General features: G+C 42.3%; 2 protein-coding genes and 1 long non-coding RNA gene across 3 annotated transcripts in view; 2 read left to right on the top strand and 1 right to left on the bottom strand.

The window, feature by feature from the left end:
• Positions 1-5,397, top strand: part of LOC131137349 (rho GTPase-activating protein 4-like) — a 16,432-nt gene extending 11,035 nt beyond the window's left edge. Inside the window, exons 8-22 of the mRNA XM_058085199.1 lie at positions 91-312; positions 392-493; positions 616-798; positions 1,042-1,126; positions 1,643-1,670; positions 1,739-1,838; positions 1,928-1,988; positions 2,064-2,141; positions 2,223-2,351; positions 2,426-2,531; positions 3,784-4,011; positions 4,076-4,131; positions 4,190-4,439; positions 4,515-4,557; positions 4,658-5,397. Coding sequence (XP_057941182.1) covers positions 91-312; positions 392-493; positions 616-798; positions 1,042-1,126; positions 1,643-1,670; positions 1,739-1,838; positions 1,928-1,988; positions 2,064-2,141; positions 2,223-2,351; positions 2,426-2,531; positions 3,784-4,011; positions 4,076-4,131; positions 4,190-4,439; positions 4,515-4,557; positions 4,658-4,804 — 1,818 coding nt within the window. The 3' untranslated portion in view covers positions 4,805-5,397. The remainder of the gene's footprint in view (positions 1-90; positions 313-391; positions 494-615; positions 799-1,041; positions 1,127-1,642; positions 1,671-1,738; positions 1,839-1,927; positions 1,989-2,063; positions 2,142-2,222; positions 2,352-2,425; positions 2,532-3,783; positions 4,012-4,075; positions 4,132-4,189; positions 4,440-4,514; positions 4,558-4,657) is intronic.
• Positions 5,398-7,191: 1,794 nt separating this feature from the next.
• On the bottom strand, positions 7,192-10,951 carry ssr4 (signal sequence receptor, delta). The gene is made up of 6 exons (XM_058085200.1): positions 10,706-10,951; positions 9,600-9,718; positions 9,438-9,512; positions 7,905-7,994; positions 7,771-7,836; positions 7,192-7,677 (listed from the first exon to the last, which is right to left on the bottom strand). The coding sequence occupies exons 1-6, from the start codon at positions 10,752-10,754 to the stop codon at positions 7,573-7,575; spliced, it is 504 nt and encodes a 167-aa protein (XP_057941183.1). The 5' UTR covers positions 10,755-10,951; the 3' UTR covers positions 7,192-7,572.
• A 1,183-nt stretch (positions 10,952-12,134) lies between these two features.
• Positions 12,135-15,912, top strand: LOC131137208 (uncharacterized). Its single transcript, XR_009131863.1, has 3 exons — positions 12,135-12,609; positions 12,752-12,825; positions 13,226-15,912. It is a non-coding gene; the product is annotated as an uncharacterized LOC131137208 (long non-coding RNA).
• Positions 15,913-16,941: the final 1,029 nt, after the last annotated feature.

Below are 16,941 nucleotides of genomic sequence, written 5' to 3'. Positions count from 1 at the left end.
CAATACTACGTACTGCAACATGAGAGACAGGTCATTGTCAGTCCCCTAAATCAGCCATCTTGGGTGTTAAAAACCCGGCTTTGTTCCCAGTGTGCCGATGTCGGGTACCACCTATCTCTGGGTCGGGTGATGCAAGCCTATCTGTCCAATCGGCGCCAGTTCCAGCTGAACCTGAACTCAAGCCTGCAGCAGCTCCAGGGCTCTGTGTCAAGACTGGACCAGCGCCAGGACAGAGACACTCTCCTCCAGGACCACCACCACACCTTCTGTATGCCCCTTCGCTTCCCCTACCAGCCGCATGATGGGGACCAGGTGTGGGTCTTCAGCATCGGACAGGTTTGTCTTTCTGTGGCTATTTCGCGATTACGGAACTTTGTGTTCGGTCTTGTAGGTTTCCGAGATTAGTGCGGATAATGAGATGAGATGCGAACTGGAGACCAGATTCAAACAGATCCAAACCAGGCTGAGAGCCGTCACGGAGGAAACACAGGAGGTAAAGCATCACCCACTTCGTCTGTCCATCGTGTTCGAGGCTAACAACGTCTGTGGAACTGGCTTGCCGTTCTGCCAAGCAGATTGCCAGACTTAATAAAATGCATTTGTCCTCTGCCCCAGGTCAATAAGCGCATGTCTGCGTCCCAGTCCTCCCTGCTGGAGACCATCAATGACATGGATTTTGAGTACAACAGCAGCAGTAGCGGCTCATCCCATGAGGAGAACACTGAAAACCAGTTGGTTCGTCCCAGTGTGGCTCGCCGCAGGGCCAACCAGCAGGAAATAGAAAACCTCTACTTCACTGTGAGTTGAAACCACACTGGCATCCTGTACGTGTGGCCATGATGGCCCATTGGTGGCCCCCTGTAGACAACATTGTGGTTGTCGGCCATGATGGCCCATTGGTGGCCCTTTGGGGACAACATTGTGGTGGTCGGCCATGATGGCCCATTGGTGGCCCTCTGGGGACAACATTGTGGTCGTCTGCCATGATGGCCAAAACTGCACCAACCACTGAGAACATATGACTGCTTCTTCATCTTACAGAGAGTTAAAGAGTTCCTCGTTGGCAGCTCTCTGGTGTCCAAGCTGCAAGCCAAACATGACCTGCTTAAAGTCGCCATAGAGAAAGGTATTGCTTCTGTATTTTCTTCTGACCTAAACAAGACCTTTGCTATCACGTGATATGATGGGGTGTTTATATGGTAATGGTAATGGTTTTATTTCATTTGAACATGCATCAGATTCCAATTGAGTGCATCCCATAATCAGTTCACAGTTCCACATGTCCAAAAGGAGTAGGAAGAAGCAAAGCTTATTAAATCCTACCCCTCCATCTGGTACTTTTACAATCAGTAACTGTTACATTTGTTCACTTCCTGCTTTCCATAGTACAGTTTAAGGTATTTATTTATTTATTTTGTAATAATGCACCTCGTATCGAAGTAGGAGGTGATATGACCATCCAATGACATAATGGGTACCATAGTAAGTGTCAATATAGTGATATATATAGCACATCATGACTGGTTCAAGACTCTTCATCCTTGTATTTAGCAAACATCAACTGCTTGTATTGTTTCTTGAATTGGCTCATCGTTGTGCACTGTTTGAGCACTATATATCTTTTTATTCACCCGTATCCTAGGGGAGGCTTCCGATTGGCAGCAAACAAGGTAACGTACACCAAAGAGAATGATTAGATTGATGAATGATGAATTTAGTTAACGATTTGTCTCAACAGACAAAATACAAAGTCTACACGTGTTCGCAAAAATCCCTCCAGTGTGAATTTGTTGCACAACCAAAAACTGTTCAACGGCGACATGCTGTCTTTTACTCAGGTAATGACAATTTTATTATTCGATGTATTAGATGTATTGGATATACTTAGCAACTCGCATCTCGTTGGACTGTTTTTCATGTCCTGCAGGCATCAGGTCAGCAGATTCCAGTTGTTGTTGAAAGTTGCGTTCGCTTTATTAACCTCAACGGTGAGCCCCCACGCCACACAATATAACGTGTTTACTGTCACTTTCATGAGAATTTAGTCGCCATTATGTTTTCAGGTCTCCACCATGAGGGCATATTTCGGGTGTCAGGCTCTCAGATGGAGGTCAACAACTTGAGAGACTCATTTGAGCGAGGTCGGCCTTTGTAGCGTTGGTATAGGAACGTGGATGTCTCATCATAGCATTGGAAGTTGTTGTTGTTTATTTGGTCTGCAGGGGAGGACCCCCTGGCTGAGCAAAAGTACGACCTGGACTCGGTTGCTGGAGTGCTCAAGCTGTATTTTAGAAATTTGAAGAACCCCCTTTTCCCAGTGGACAGCATCAGTCGGCTGCTGGAGTACGCACGTGAGTGTTCAGATTTAGCATAGTCAAATGAATTCTCGCTGCTAGCCACTCATCCTCTCCTTTTTGTCGCTCAGAGATAAAAAACGAAGCAGAACGAGCCGAGCAGCTGAAAACGGTCATCTCTTCCTACCCTGAGTCGGTTATCATCGTCATGAGATACCTCTTTGCTTTTCTTCACCAGTAAGTCTACTTTCATTTTAGAAAGGTCAGAGAAGAAATGGTCAAACTAAAAAGATGATTTGATGATAATAGATTGTCCTTGAACCTAAGTAAAACTAAAATCATGCTGTTTGCTAACAGCAAAATGGACACGCACCAGCAAATACAAATAGACGGTGTAGACATTGAAAGACATTTCTGGGGATCACAATAGATGAAAATATGAGCTGGAAACCTCATATTACAAATATACAACAAAAGGTGGCCAGAAATATTTCAATATTGAACAAAGCAAAATTTGTTCTCAATCAGAAATCACTCCACACTCTTTATTGCTCTCTGGTTCTACCATATCTTACTTATTGTGTGGAAATATGGGCTAATAACTATAAAAGCAATCTTCACTTGCTAAATGTACTGCAAAAAAGGTCAGTAAGGATAATTCATCATGCCGTCTACAGAGAACATACTAACTCCTTATTTCTAAAATCACAAATACTTCAACTTGCTGATATAGTTCATCTTCAAACAGCTAAAATAATGCATAAGGCTAAAAACAACCAATTAGCTAAAAATGTCATCCAATACTTCTCTACAAGAGAGGAGAAATATGATCTCAGGGAAGAAGTACATTTGAAACACTTCTATGCTAGGACTACGTTAAAAAGCCATAGCATTTCAGTATGTGGAATCAAACTATGGAATGGATTGAGTAAGGACCTCAAACAATGCACAACGATGAGCCAATTCAAGAAACAATACAAGCAGTTGATGTTTGCTAAATACAAGGATGAAGAGTCTTGAACCAGTCATGATGTGCTATATATATCTATATATGGATATGACCATATATTTTTGGTCATATCACCATCTACTTCGGTACGGGACCAAAAAAAAAACAAACTTTAAAATGTATTATGGAAAGCAGGAACTTGCTACCCACAGTAACATTTGGTGGTGGTTCCATCATGCTGTGGGGCTGTGTGGCCAGTGCAGGTACTGGAAATCTTCTTCGAGTTGAAGGTGGCATGGATTCCAGTCAGTAGCAGCAGATTGTTGCCAACAGTCTTCAAGAATCAGTGACAAAGTTGAAGTTGGCTGGATACTTCCACCAAGACAATGACCCTAAACACTGCTCCAATTCTACTAAGGCTCAACTACCACAGCACGTGAAATTAAATTCAACCAAATTAACAAAAGAAAGAATACATGTTGGACACCCCTGGTGAATAATAATTCGGAATCATTTGAGCATATGTATTTTTGTGTCCAGCGTGTCTCAATACAGCGACGAGAACATGATGCAGCCATACAACCTTGCCGTCTGTTTTGGCCCCAGCCTGGTCAGGGGGGCCGACGACGACGACGTGGTCACCCTGCAGCCTCAGATCAACGCCCTGGTGAAGAGCTTCATCCTCCAGCACGAGAGCATCTTCCCCGGTCAGAGCGAGGTCAGAGGTCCCGTGTACGAGAAGTGCATGACGCAGGAACACGATGACTGGTAGGACAAAAGCTCTTTCACGAAAATGTACTGTTACACAATCTGGTGGCGTTTTCCTTCACAGTGAAGCCCTCGTTGAGGAAGGGGATGGGGAGGCGGAGTTCTCTCATGGTAAACCAGGTGAGTTTATACGTATTCTAGGTGTTTGCTGTTTCTTATCCCAATGAATAACCGCCAGATACTGGATGTGCAACAGAAGCGGAAGTGGGGCAGTTGGTAAATCACAGCAGCTCGGCCACAGGACCCCTGCAGAAAAGAGCAGAGGGTTCTAAATCCAACAAGGGTGGCCTCGCAGAACACCGTAGGTCAGCATCAGGACCAGCAGCAGGAGTCGGCATCCCTTCCGGGGCAAAGATCGTCCTCCAGATTCCCACGGGGCCCCAGGGCAGGCCCCGAAGGATCCACTCACCTGGTTTTGCACGCAGAGAGTGAGTGCAGTCACACTCACGATTCCACCGTTTGTGGGCGAAGCTTCTTCTGCAGCTTTTTTGTCCTCTTGACAGACAGTTACAAGCCTCCCCTGAAGATGCAGTTCAAGTTGACAAGGTTTGCGCTGTTGAAATAAAACTAAGTCACATGTAGACAACCATAATGTATACTCACTGGACTGTTGCAGCTTCTCATCATGTTTGATTTCATACCCTAGGAGGTCTGTCGCCAGATGGACTCGGTCTTCAAGGAGCTTATCTCAAAGCACACACTGCAAGAGACCTCTGGCCAGGCAGCTCAAAAGAGGGGGGGGCGCAAGGGGAGAGGAGCAGGGCAGCTCCAAGGAGATCTCCCACAGGACTGAGACGTGGGGCATTGAACTACAGTTCAGTGATTAAAGCTACTTTAAACACGTGACTGTACATTTGGGAAAGACGGGTTGCTTTCTGCTTGTGGAACATTAAAGCTGTGGGATGATTGACATTGGAATATCGACATCTGTATAGATGTTAGCATAAACTTTATGGTTTCAGACAATTCATGATATGTTGCCTTCATCAAATAAGTCCCAAGGATTCAAACTGTTCTTGAACCTAAGTCGGCCATCTCTGTGTGGAGTTTGCATGTTCTCCCCGTGCATGCGTGGGTTTTCTCCGGGTACTCCGGTTTCCTCCCACATTCCAAAAACATGCTAGGTTAATTGGCCACTCCAAATTGTCCATAGGTATGAATGTGAGTGTGAATGGTTGTTTGTCTATATGTGCCCTGTGATTGGCTGGCCACCAGTCCAGGGTGTACCCCACCTCTCCAGCTGGGATAGGCTCCAGGATAGCCTGTGATCCTATAAGCGGCATAGAAAATGGATTGTAAGAAATGTGTATATACTTGGAGTATTTGTACAAATTCTTCGACTTGCTGATTTGCATATATTTTTGGGAAACCAAATAAATGGTTATTCTGCCACAAGTTGTCCACAGGTATGAATGGGAACGGTTGTCTTGGTTGGCTGGTGACCAGTCTGTAACCCGCCTCTCCAGCTGGGGTAGGCTCCAGCATGCCCTGCGACAAGTGAGGATAAGCAGTATAGAAAAGGGATGGCTGGATGGAGGTGCCTTTTAACTGCACGTCACTGACAACAGATGTCTGGATGGTAGCCTGGGCATAATACTATAACTATACAGATGTCATATGATAGTAAAACAGGAAATGTGATTCAATTTGTAATATAATACAGCAAAGTAGTATTCTTCAAAAGGAGTTAACGTAACTGAATTAAAAGGCGTTATGCTGCCATCTAGTGGCCAAGTGACACCTAACCAAGCTGAAGTAACAAAAACACAATATACTGCAAAGCCACTGCCTTTCTGCTCTCAATTTGAACGATTATTTGATTAACATAAACCTGTTTCAATCTGATGACGTGTCGTCCAAGGACACTATAATTTAAATAGATCTAAAAACTCGCCTATTCTAAACTAATCTATTCCGTAAAATATGGAAACCTCATATTACAAATATACAACATAAGGTGGCCAGAAATATTTCAATATTGAACAAAGCAAAATTTGTTCTCAATCAGAAATCACTCCACACTCTTTATTGCTCTCTGGTTCTACCATATCTTACTTATTGTGTGGAAATATGGGCTAATAACTATAAAAAGCAATCTTCACTCGCTAAATGTACTGCAAAAAAGGTCAGTAAGGATAATTCATAATGCCGTCTACAGAGAACATACTAACTCCTTATTTCTAAAATCACAAATACTTCAACTTGCTGATATAGTTCATCTTCAAACAGCTAAAATAATGCATAAGGCTAAAAACAACCAATTAGCTAAAAATGTCATCCAATACTTCTCTACAAGAGAGGAGAAATATGATCTCAGGGAAGAAGTACATTTGAAACACTTCTATGCTAGGACTACGTTAAAAAGCCATAGCATTTCAGTATGTGGAATCAAACTATGGAATGGATTGAGTAAGGACCTCAAACAATGCACAACGATGAGCCAATTCAAGAAACAATACAAGCAGTTGATGTTTGCTAAATACAAGGATGAAGAGTCTTGAACCAGTCATGATGTGCTATAAATATCACTATATTGACACCTACTATGGTACCCATTATGTCATTGGATGGTCATCTCACCTCCTACTTTGGTACAAGGTGCATTATTTAAAAAAAAAACCTTAAACTGTATTATGGAAAGCAGTAAGTGAACAAATGTAACAGTTTCTGATTGTAAAAGTACCAGATGGAGGGGTAGGATTTAATAAGCTTTGCTTCTTCCTACTCCTTTTGGACATGTGGAACTGGGAACGGATTATGGGATGCACTCAATTGGAATCTGATGCATGTTCAAATGAAATAAAACCATTACCATCAAACGGGTAACGCTGCATCAAAGACGACGCTTTGGACTGACTTTTTTTGCAAGCCACCACGGGTAGTGGGCAACTCGTGGCTGTTATGTCAACAACCATGTTTGAAATAGAATGATTGTGACATTGACACATTGTGATTGAGACCCTGTTGGTGCAGCGCACGTGGAAACCCAGCCAGCAGGGCATGGCTACGGTACTGATGTGCTCAAACTTGCAGCTCTTTTCAGTCACCTTGTGGCGATACAAATAGCCATAAAGTGTCCAAAGTTTGAGTTTGGCCAAAAGAACTCACGGAGATGAATAAACCCTGCAATTTGTTTTGTAAACTAACATTATTGGTGTTAATGGACTGGACATGAAAAACTGAAAAGAAACCCTCTTTTATTGGTTTTGAGCACTGGAATCACATTATTATGGTGCATGTGTTAGGTTTGTGGCCTGTGGTTCATGAAAGCATATCGTGGCCTGGGCCTTTATGAGGTCATACCAAACACATGCATCATTACCTATGAACGGGTCCAGCTTTACGGTCTTGTGGTTTACAAAAACGATTACAAATGTCCATCGTTGCTGATGAGGGCAACCTGATGCAATGTCCATGTGAGCACATACAGACACCGTCCCAATAATAATAATAAAAAAAAAAAAAGAATCATCCAAAGACTGTCAAATAGTGCTCATCCCAAAGCAGGAAGAAACATTTTGTCGATGATCCCATGATCCCAAAAAGCGGCCGTGGATCTTTTTATGCTTGGATTGTGCTCTTGGCGCTGAAGGCCAGGTAGTAGACCAGGATGCCGATGAGAGCCGCTACCACCTCAGTGGACACCCATGGACCGTTCCACGCACCCTGAAGGGAAATAAACAGGACATCATACGGGAATGAAAGAAAAAGACGAGTAGGTGTGGTCGTGGGGTCATGGCAGCATGAGAGGAGACTCACCCTGTGGTCAACGCTGACGGAGAATAGAGGCTGAATGGCGTTCACGTCTTCATTGTTTCTCTGAGCCTAGACACACAATTACTTTTAAAAGCTGTTGTTACAAAGCAGCTGCATGGCAAAAGATGTCGACTGACCTTGCGTAGGGCGCTGTAGGACTCCTCATCGAAGAACTTCACCTGATAAGTGCCAGAGCTGGCCTGTTTGTGAGGAAGACTCCAGGACACCTAAGGGAAAACGTAAATGAATTGGGTTTTTAATGGGGGTGTTCAGATGCGATAACGGTATTGGCTATCGGGACGATATCAGCAAAGTTTATGATTATATCTTCTTCTTCTTTCTCTTTGGGCTTTTCCCTTCAGGGGTCGCCACAGCAAACCATCTCCTCCATCCATCCCTGTCTTCTACTTCTGTCTCTCTCACACCAACCATCTCAGTCTGGCCTCTCTGACTTTATCTCCAAAGCCTCTAACATGTAATGTCCCTCTGAAGTACTCCTTCCTGATCCTATCCATCCTGGTCACTCCCAATGGGAACCTCAGCATCCCCATCTCTGCTACCTCCAGTTCTGCTTCCTGTCTTTTCTTTAGGTGGGACTGTCTCTAGACCAAACAACATGGCTGGTCTCACCACAGTTTTGCATACCTTTCCTTTCATTTTAACTGAAACTCTTCTATCAAACATCACGCCTGACACTTTTCTCCACCCGTTCCATCCTGCCTGCACACGCTTCTTCACCTCCTTTTCACAATCTCCATTGTTCTGGACTGTTGACCCCAAGTACTTCAAATTCTCCACCTTCTGTATCTCTTCTCCCTGTAACCTCACTCCACTCCACTTCCACTTGGGTCCCTCTCATTCACGCACATATATTCAGTCTGCTGTGGCTAATCTTCAATCCTCTCCACATCCGCATCTAAAACTTCAAGATATTGGCACTCCAACACAAGCAGTCAATTCCATAAACCACCCTTGCCTGGCTATGCTGTAGCCACCGGATACACATGACCCACATGATCACAACACGTTAAGTAAGCATGGTGTGATGTCACCGATGTGTATTTTTTTTTTTTTTAGATTGTGAAAAAGACCTTACGGCTGAGTGCAACGCTAATTTCCCCATACCGAAATGTCCATTTAATGTGCATGTAGCACCGAAAGGTCAAACACTTAAGTCAAATAATATCAGGGAAGACATTTTCAAGGAAAGGGGCTTATTCTAATGGTTCCATATTATGCAAAAGCATCTTATTATTACTGTTATAACAGCTCATGGGTCCCAAGAGGTTTCCCACCAAATGGGAGAAAAATGTATCAATTATCGCTCTCACTTGTTTGTTTCCCTTTCAAGAGAAGAGGCACTCAAAAGTTGGCTTTTAAAGTTCCCTGTTTTTATAACATCATAAACAAAATCCAGCCATCTTCATTATCCACTAATCACATTTACAGCCTGCAAGGTGCATTCATGAACACCGGATGTCTGAACATCAACATTACAATACAAGCAGGTCATTATGTTCAACATGCAGGTCACACAATTTTGTAAAAATAAAAAGGCATTATTTTTGGACAAATTTTGCACGTTTTCCATTCCTTAAGCTCCACAGTCATATCATTCGTGCACAATCACCAACCCTAATCCACAGTCAGTTTGGTTAGGCATACATTACCTGGTATTTGCCAACATCCTGGCCTCTGGTCACAGGAAACTGTCTTCCATTGACATCAGCATAAAGAGTCACACTCTGCAGACGAGAACAGTGATTAACAACAATAACTATTATTATTATTATGATTATTATTAACTACGTGGTCCACTTGTGGCTAGGTACCTGAGCACCGTTGGCACAGACCAAGCTGAGCTCCACAATGAACACTGACTCTGCAGAGATGACAGCGTCCGAGGTGGTGTAGGCCGAAGGGGTGATGGTCGGTTCGGTACAGGTCTCTCCTGTCACCACGGTTATAGCATAAATTAGCAATGTTACAAAATGTTACTGATTTTTTGGCACATATGCAGCAAAACAATTTTTTTTTTTTACAAACAAACACAATTCACACATCAAAAACAGGCACATACATTAAATATTCACTTGGACCACCTTTCACACGGGGCAGTAGTTTTCTTTTCTGTGTAAACTTATATTATTCAGCGTGTGTGTTTGTGTGTAAAAATAAATTCAGTGTGCACTGAAGCTCAGATCAGTGCAACAGACAGGCACCTAAAAATTATTGATTCCAGGAAGCCTGCCAACGTTTTGCCGCTTCAGAATAATTTTGTCTACATTATAAATGTTTATAGGCTATGCTATAAAAACTTCATACTTGAGAGACAATGACTCATTGTTTATTATTTTACGTAAATTTACAAACTGTAAGAACAAACCACCTCACATTGTGGGTAAATTGGAGTTTTAGCATTTTGGAGAGCATTTTATTCTGAAACTGAAGACTGGAAGTCATAGCAACTGCAGCGTCAGGTGCCTTCCGGTTACCCAGACCTGAGCTTCCGGGCGCACGAATGTATTTCTCTCTCTCGCTCTCTCTCACACACACACACACGCTGAATAATATGAGTTCATCCACAGACAGGAAAACTATTACCCCTTGTGAATACCCAATGTGTGTCTAAATGCCTGTTGTCGGTGTGCGAGCACAGCTTTTTAACGTGCTTAGCCTTTACCCACAGTGCATGTGTACAGATTTTTGCCGTAAACGGCAAATTTCAAAATGTTTCAAAACGTTTCAAAACATTGCTACATGAATACGGCAAAACAGCTTTTACACGTTACATTAACACCATTTAAATACCCAAGACGTCCAATGTGGATGCATGTGTAGACCTGATTAGCATGGAGTAAATCACTAGCTTAATAGCATGTACTATATAGAGCTATTCAAGTAAAGCTTTTACAATGACTATATCATTCACGCTTACCCGAGCAGGCCACCACCAGCAGGGCGAGGAAGGCAGCTATCCGAATCATCTTGTCTTTTGACTTTGTTGTTTGTTCAAGTGTAGCTCACAAGAAGTCCTGCTCCTGGCTAAAGGGCTGCAAGGAAGGCAAAGGAAGTACACATCAGCGAGTTGCTGTGATGTCACCGCGCATGCGATGTCATGACGTGGCCTTGTCCAGGACGCCGACAACACAAGAACCACATATAGGTTTGTCGACGCAATACGTACCCGGAAGACAATCGGTTTAACTGGATTCTACGCATGTGCAGACAGAAGGCGTCTACATCCGGGCGCCCTTTTTTTTTGGTAGTCACATGTTCGACATGCGTAATCTACGGCAGTCGTCGACCCACACACATACACACACACAGTCGTTATTAAAATAGATAGAAATTTGACAAATCACAACATAATCGATTTTTTTATTACTTTTTTCGGCACCGAAAAAATACACACAAAAGTATTTGCTCTGGAGGATGGTATTTCTCCGTTTCGAAAAAAACCCCTCTTATTCAATCCTCTAGAACAGTGGTTCCCAAACCTTTAACAGTCAAGGGCCCCTTCCTATACACTTAAAAAAAACAACCATATTATGTTAATTAACTTAAAATATTGAAGAAAATCTATTGGTTCGTTCATTTTATAGTAATCCTGGGTGAAATGTGTATTTTTCATTAGTATCAATTTTGACATTAGCATTGATAAATAGATAAATTATCATCCTACATATCTTTTATTCCACTCTGATGTTGGCATCCTTCCCTATGAATCGATTTAAGTAGACCGAATTCGAGCTTCTCTTTTTTGTCCACTCAGGATGGCTATGGTTTAAGTGTGCTCATTCATTTCATAACAAATTGAAGGGGAAACTTGACCAATCATGATAAAGCAGTATCTGTCCAAAGGTTTGTTTAACATTGATGTTTGTTAGAAGTAGAACATTTTCTAACATTGTCTTATTGTTGTATGAGCAACAAGTGGTTGGTTTTGTAAATATCACCTACTTTGGGTGTGCTGGCAAGTACAATCGGCAAGTACATATTTCTAATAGGCATGAATGGACGCAAAATGTAATAAAATGTCTATGGGTCCCCTGCCTAACTGTTGTGTGGTGGCCCCCTGAGTTGCGGCATCATGGCCTGGGACGTGGGCAGCCCCCAGCGCAGATGGCAGCGCTTCCTGAACTGGTTCCTCTGTACTCAGGCAAACAAACTTCTTATGTGTATGTGTGTGTGTGTGTATATGTGTCTTGTTGTTGTCTTTCTTTTTTTAACATGTAAAGCACTTTGTGCTACATTCTATGTATGAAAAGTGCTCTACAAATAAAGTTTGATTGATTGATATTTCCAAAACTTATATCAATAGTTAACTAAATGTGAGTTACTTCCTTCGCCGGAACCAAGGATTGTCCACTCTACCACAAATGAATGGAACAGAGTGAAGTATGCCTCAGAGCTGAAAGTCCGCTATGATAGGGCGCTAGAGATGTGGGCGGGTCTAGGCATACAAAATAATCGTAAATCATAATTATTTTAATTCAGTCAATAAATAGCTCCGTTAGCTAGCTCCGTTAGCTAGCGGCCTGTCCTTTCCTAGCTGTCCTCATTTTTTCTCCTTTTATTTCCTGAAGCAACAGGGAATTCGTGGCGGGGCGCACAGCTCAATAAACCACATGAAAGACCATCAAGACCTTCTTTTATACCCACCGCCACAACACAACGCAGAGAAAAGGAAGGGGGTTACACTAGCATCACATGCGAAAACGTATACGTATATATTTTTGAACTTATGTTTTTGACAAATTTATTTCCCAAAGCAAATTAAAAGATACGTAGAAATCCCACTAGACTGATTTGGACCATGATATTAGCTTGACATCAGCGGTGAGTGTGGTTTATTTTATCAATCTTGGTCATTTTAAGTGTTTATGTCTGCTGTTTTGTTCGGCACATTTGTTAACCACGATGTTCAAATGGGGGTTTCTATACTTGTCTTATTTAGTTTTTTCATGCCGTTCCCTTGTAGTGCAGTTACAACAAGTGCACAGAGGGGGGCAGTGTTGTACTCTTCCAGGTCCTGTGGTCTTGGCTGCTAATGAGGTCAGTTATTATTATCTTATTATTGCCTGAACAGGAGTTCACATGCCTCTAATGTAATGAGACATATTGCATAACCTCTGATCCACATATTTAATGCATACCAGTATGCATGCAAATCAAATTATCATTATGCACTGTTTGTCACTGACAAGAAAATACTGTATATTAGGGGCATATTACTTTTTTAAAATCATATGCTAAGTTTTGGCTCTCATAACACAACTGTAGCATCATCCAATCCCATGAGGCTAAATGTAAACTCTACATCTGTAACAGGATCCAGTCCTGTAAACACAGTACAATAAGTACGATAATTTTCTCGTATGGCTGTTTTTCCGTGCCTTTGTCCACATACACACTCTCATGGTCCAAGCACATGTAAATCTTTTTTTGTCTGCAGTCACCTCAGCAATAGAGGACAATGGAGACATCCCAGTGTTGATAATAAAAAGGAGACATGAGTTGGAAGGAATCCAGACACTCCCAGATGGAATAACCTACTAGACTGTGGGAAGCGGTGCATCATTGGGTGGCTAGAACAAACACTGCACAAAAAGGCTGCAGGCTTCTCTTCCATTCTTTCTTTTTTCTTGTTGTGTGATGAAGTTCCAAGGCATGATTACACATCACTGTGGGAGGAAAAAAAATGAATATTTGTACTTGCGTTATTGCGTTATTGTTTGGGAGTAATTGTAGCTGCAGGAAGTCGAGTCCTAAGTGAAACTGTCCAAACTTTGTCCAGTTTTAGGTTTTAAAATCATTGCTGGCATTCTTAAAGGTATCTAGAGCAGGGGTAGGAAACCTATGGTTTGGGAGCTCGATGTGGCTCTTTTGATGACTGCATCGGCTCCCAGACATTTCATAACTTTAAATGCATTTATTTTTTATTTTTACTGACATTTGAATGTAAAACATATAAAACTTTCTTATGCATTTTAATCCATCCATTCATTGTCTGGAGGGGTGGCCAGAGCCAACAAAGCAACAGAGGCTTATAAACCCACCTAATGTGGTTGCCAACAGCTGCACACAATTCCACTGGGGTGAAGCGCCTGCATCTTACACCCAGTGGAAGTGCAGCATACCAAAGTAAGAGGCACAGGCGCATGACGGTGTCCCCTCTCCAAGGAATGGATGCCAGACGGTGCCTAGTCCTGAAAGGTCCAGGGTGGGTGGAGGGAGGAACGGCAGTGTGAGGCAGTGGGTCGGTGCAAGGACAGGTCTGGAATCGCTGCAGGTGGAGAGAATGACAAGTGAGAACTTACAGAGGGAACTGTCGCAATCATACAATCACGTGGACACGGTTTATGAATTATTAAATACCATCTATGACCTATGAAATATGACTTTTAACCTCAAAGACGCCTCATGTTTTCCAGACGTCCGTTCATGATTTCCGTCCCTGTGAGCTCAGTGGCGTGCGATTGATTTATGAGTTACGACCTATGAAATATGGTCCCGTGGTGTATGGAATGTAGCCTTTGACTTTCAGGGGTCAAAGATCAAATTTTAACAAGATAAAATTTGGATTAGAACCCTACTCTCTTGAGTCACATGACTTGGACTGTAATTAGACTCAAGTAAGATTTTGTTGACTTTGTAATATCATCAAAGAGAAGTTGACTTGGACTTTGACGTCAGTGACTTGGTTCTCGACTCCGACTTTCATCGAATGACTTGAGAATTTTACAGATTTCCATTGAGTAAATGTGTAAAATGTGTCCCCACTCAAAATATTCATTTAATTTCTAGCAAGAGAACAAACAACTAATCAAAGGGGACCTATGATGCTTTCCCCTTTCTGACCTATAAATGTAGTTAGAATGTTGGATTCTGGTGTTAAACCATGCCAAAGTTTCAGATATGAGGTTTGCCCATAGACATAAGCCCTGAAAGTTGGGGATGGCTCTGAATGCTTTCTTCCTTTCCATGGGCGTTCCCGGGTACCAGCTGTGGGCCTGCCCTCCCCCCACTCTGCTGTTTGTCAAAGATTTCCCCATGTTAGCCCGAAGCTAACACTAATGGCTTGAAGTTTGAAGTTGCCTAAAGAGGCAAACATCAGGTAGAATTTTATTTAATCAGTGGCCTAACGGCATTTAATTTGCGTAAGTAAGCGCTTGTCTGGGTAGTATTATAGCATAGAGGAAACAAGGTTGCTAATAGCCTTTTCCCACCACAATCAGTGGCGCTATCCAGGTTTCTTACACACTGGTAGTCCCGCAAAACACATTAGACGTTACCGATGCTGTAGAAAACTAAACGCTAAAATGCTAAAGCTACTTACCATTGAGAGACGTCTTGAAGTAACCTCTTATCTTGAGAAACTTCAGACTGTCCAGTCTCTACTTCCGGATCGGAAGTCCTTATATGCATTCAGCAGTGCCGTTTATTATCAGCAACAGTTCGCGGCAAGTGTTTCTATGCACTGCGCAGTGTGATCAACCACAGCTGAGTGGGTGCGCCTGGAGGCGGGCCGTAGGTGGAATACATAAAAATAGACACAGGAACCACAAAATCCAAGGAAATACAGCTTAATAGGTGCAGATTCTGGAAGAACTAGAAAGCTTTCTGTGCTGGTTATTGTGTGTAGCTGCTCTATAAGAGTCCACAACTCAATACAAAGGGCCACAAAATGAGCATGATAGGTCCCATTAACGAAAATGCGTACACCTTGCATGGCTTCAGAAGTTAATTTGTTGTCCTGGTTTGTACTGACTCAATTTTGAATGCTATGTTAGCACTCTTTTTCCAAGACTACATCTTGTATGTAAAGAAACCTTGTATTTGTAAAATGTAACAGATTGTTACATTGTTAAAATGACATTCTATTTGGTAACACTGAACAGTGATATGTAAAGAATGAAACCTGTATTGCTTTGACTTGAGACTTAGGATGAAGGATTTGAGACATGAAAAACACTGATTTTCTCCTGACTTTCTCTTCCTCTGACTGTTGCTGTCATCGATAATGCTGTGTTTCACTTCGTTGACTTGAAGTCAATTCCCACCCAATGGCTCCGTTATTAACTTGGGTACCAGTCCAGATCCAGCATCTCACCCGAAATCTGGTGGTATAGAAAGTGGTTGGATTGAAACTTTTACTGTTGTTATTGTTTTATTACAAGTCATAATGGGTTATGGTCTGGAGTTACAGGAGAAAAGACAAGAGATACTTTATGTCTCTGTGAAGTAATTTACAATATGTCAGTATGATGTGTGCAGGTACTTATGTAACAATACAAACATGCTTTCTTTTGCTGATCCAACAATAGCAAGTTTAAAGTTCGAATGAGATAGAGGAATGTGTGTGTACTGTGTGTGTACTGTGTGTGTGTGTACTGTGTGTGTACTGCATGTGTGTGTGAGGCCAAGCAGAGCTGCTTTGACAGAGGTGTGTAAAACATCTCTGGGGCAGACACCCAACCAGCTTGGTGGGACTCAGCCATGTGGAAAGTGGCGTCCCACAAATGATTGTCACATGAAGTCACACCAGCTTCACTCATTATGACATTAGAGTAAAAGTATTGTTTTGGTTATTTCAGGGATGTACAGTCATGCAGAGTGATTTAAGGTGCGTACAGTAGATCAGCTGCTAACGTAACCATTTTAGATGAGGGAATAAACCCTCAGTGAGCCCATCAAAGCCTCTGTGCCTTCCTCTCCCTCTTCCTGTCCCGCATAAGCATCCACTAATCCACTTTGTCTGTCCAGCCAGTTGCTTGTCAAAAACCAACCATATATGGGAAACCACCCCATTACTTCCAATTCTTCTTTCATTTGGTGTTTCTGTCCTTTTTTCCATTATATTAGAGCGCCTATTTCACAGAACAGCCACTGTGAGAGAGTAATATTTTATTTATTGCTCCCAGCTGGCTGTGAGCCATGAAACAGTGCAGCAGACACAGCACTACAAACTGTTTTATTAACCATAAATCGAATGAAAGCATGTTAGATGATCTCCTGTAAAATGGCTTTTATCAAATGCTGTTCACTGGACTGTTGACTTAAAAGAAGAACACAAAAACACAGGTTCTAGTTGCGGTGGAAACACAGATGACCCTGTGTAATGGAAAAAAGGTGTGAGAAGACGATAAAAGGTAATCCGGATCTGTGCGG

The sequence above is a fragment of the Doryrhamphus excisus genome, chromosome 10, assembly GCF_030265055.1.
Source record: "Doryrhamphus excisus isolate RoL2022-K1 chromosome 10, RoL_Dexc_1.0, whole genome shotgun sequence".
NCBI lineage: Eukaryota > Metazoa > Chordata > Actinopteri > Syngnathiformes > Syngnathidae > Doryrhamphus > Doryrhamphus excisus.
This window is presented reverse-complemented; position numbering and strand designations above follow the sequence as displayed.

What these genes read in the sequence shown, in the direction of transcription:
- ssr4 (XM_058085200.1), bottom strand. Translation starts at nt 10,754, where the DNA reads ATGATTCGGATAGCTGCCTTCCTCGCCCTGCTGGTGGTGGCCTGCTCG. An exon ending in TCTGTGCCAACGGTGCTCAG is followed by an intron (nt 9,513 to 9,599) that starts GTACCTAGCCAC and finishes TCTCGTCTGCAG; the next exon opens with AGTGTGACTCTTTATGCTGA. An exon ending in CCTACAGCGCCCTACGCAAG is followed by an intron (nt 7,837 to 7,904) that starts GTCAGTCGACAT and finishes TTGTGTGTCTAG; the next exon opens with GCTCAGAGAAACAATGAAGA.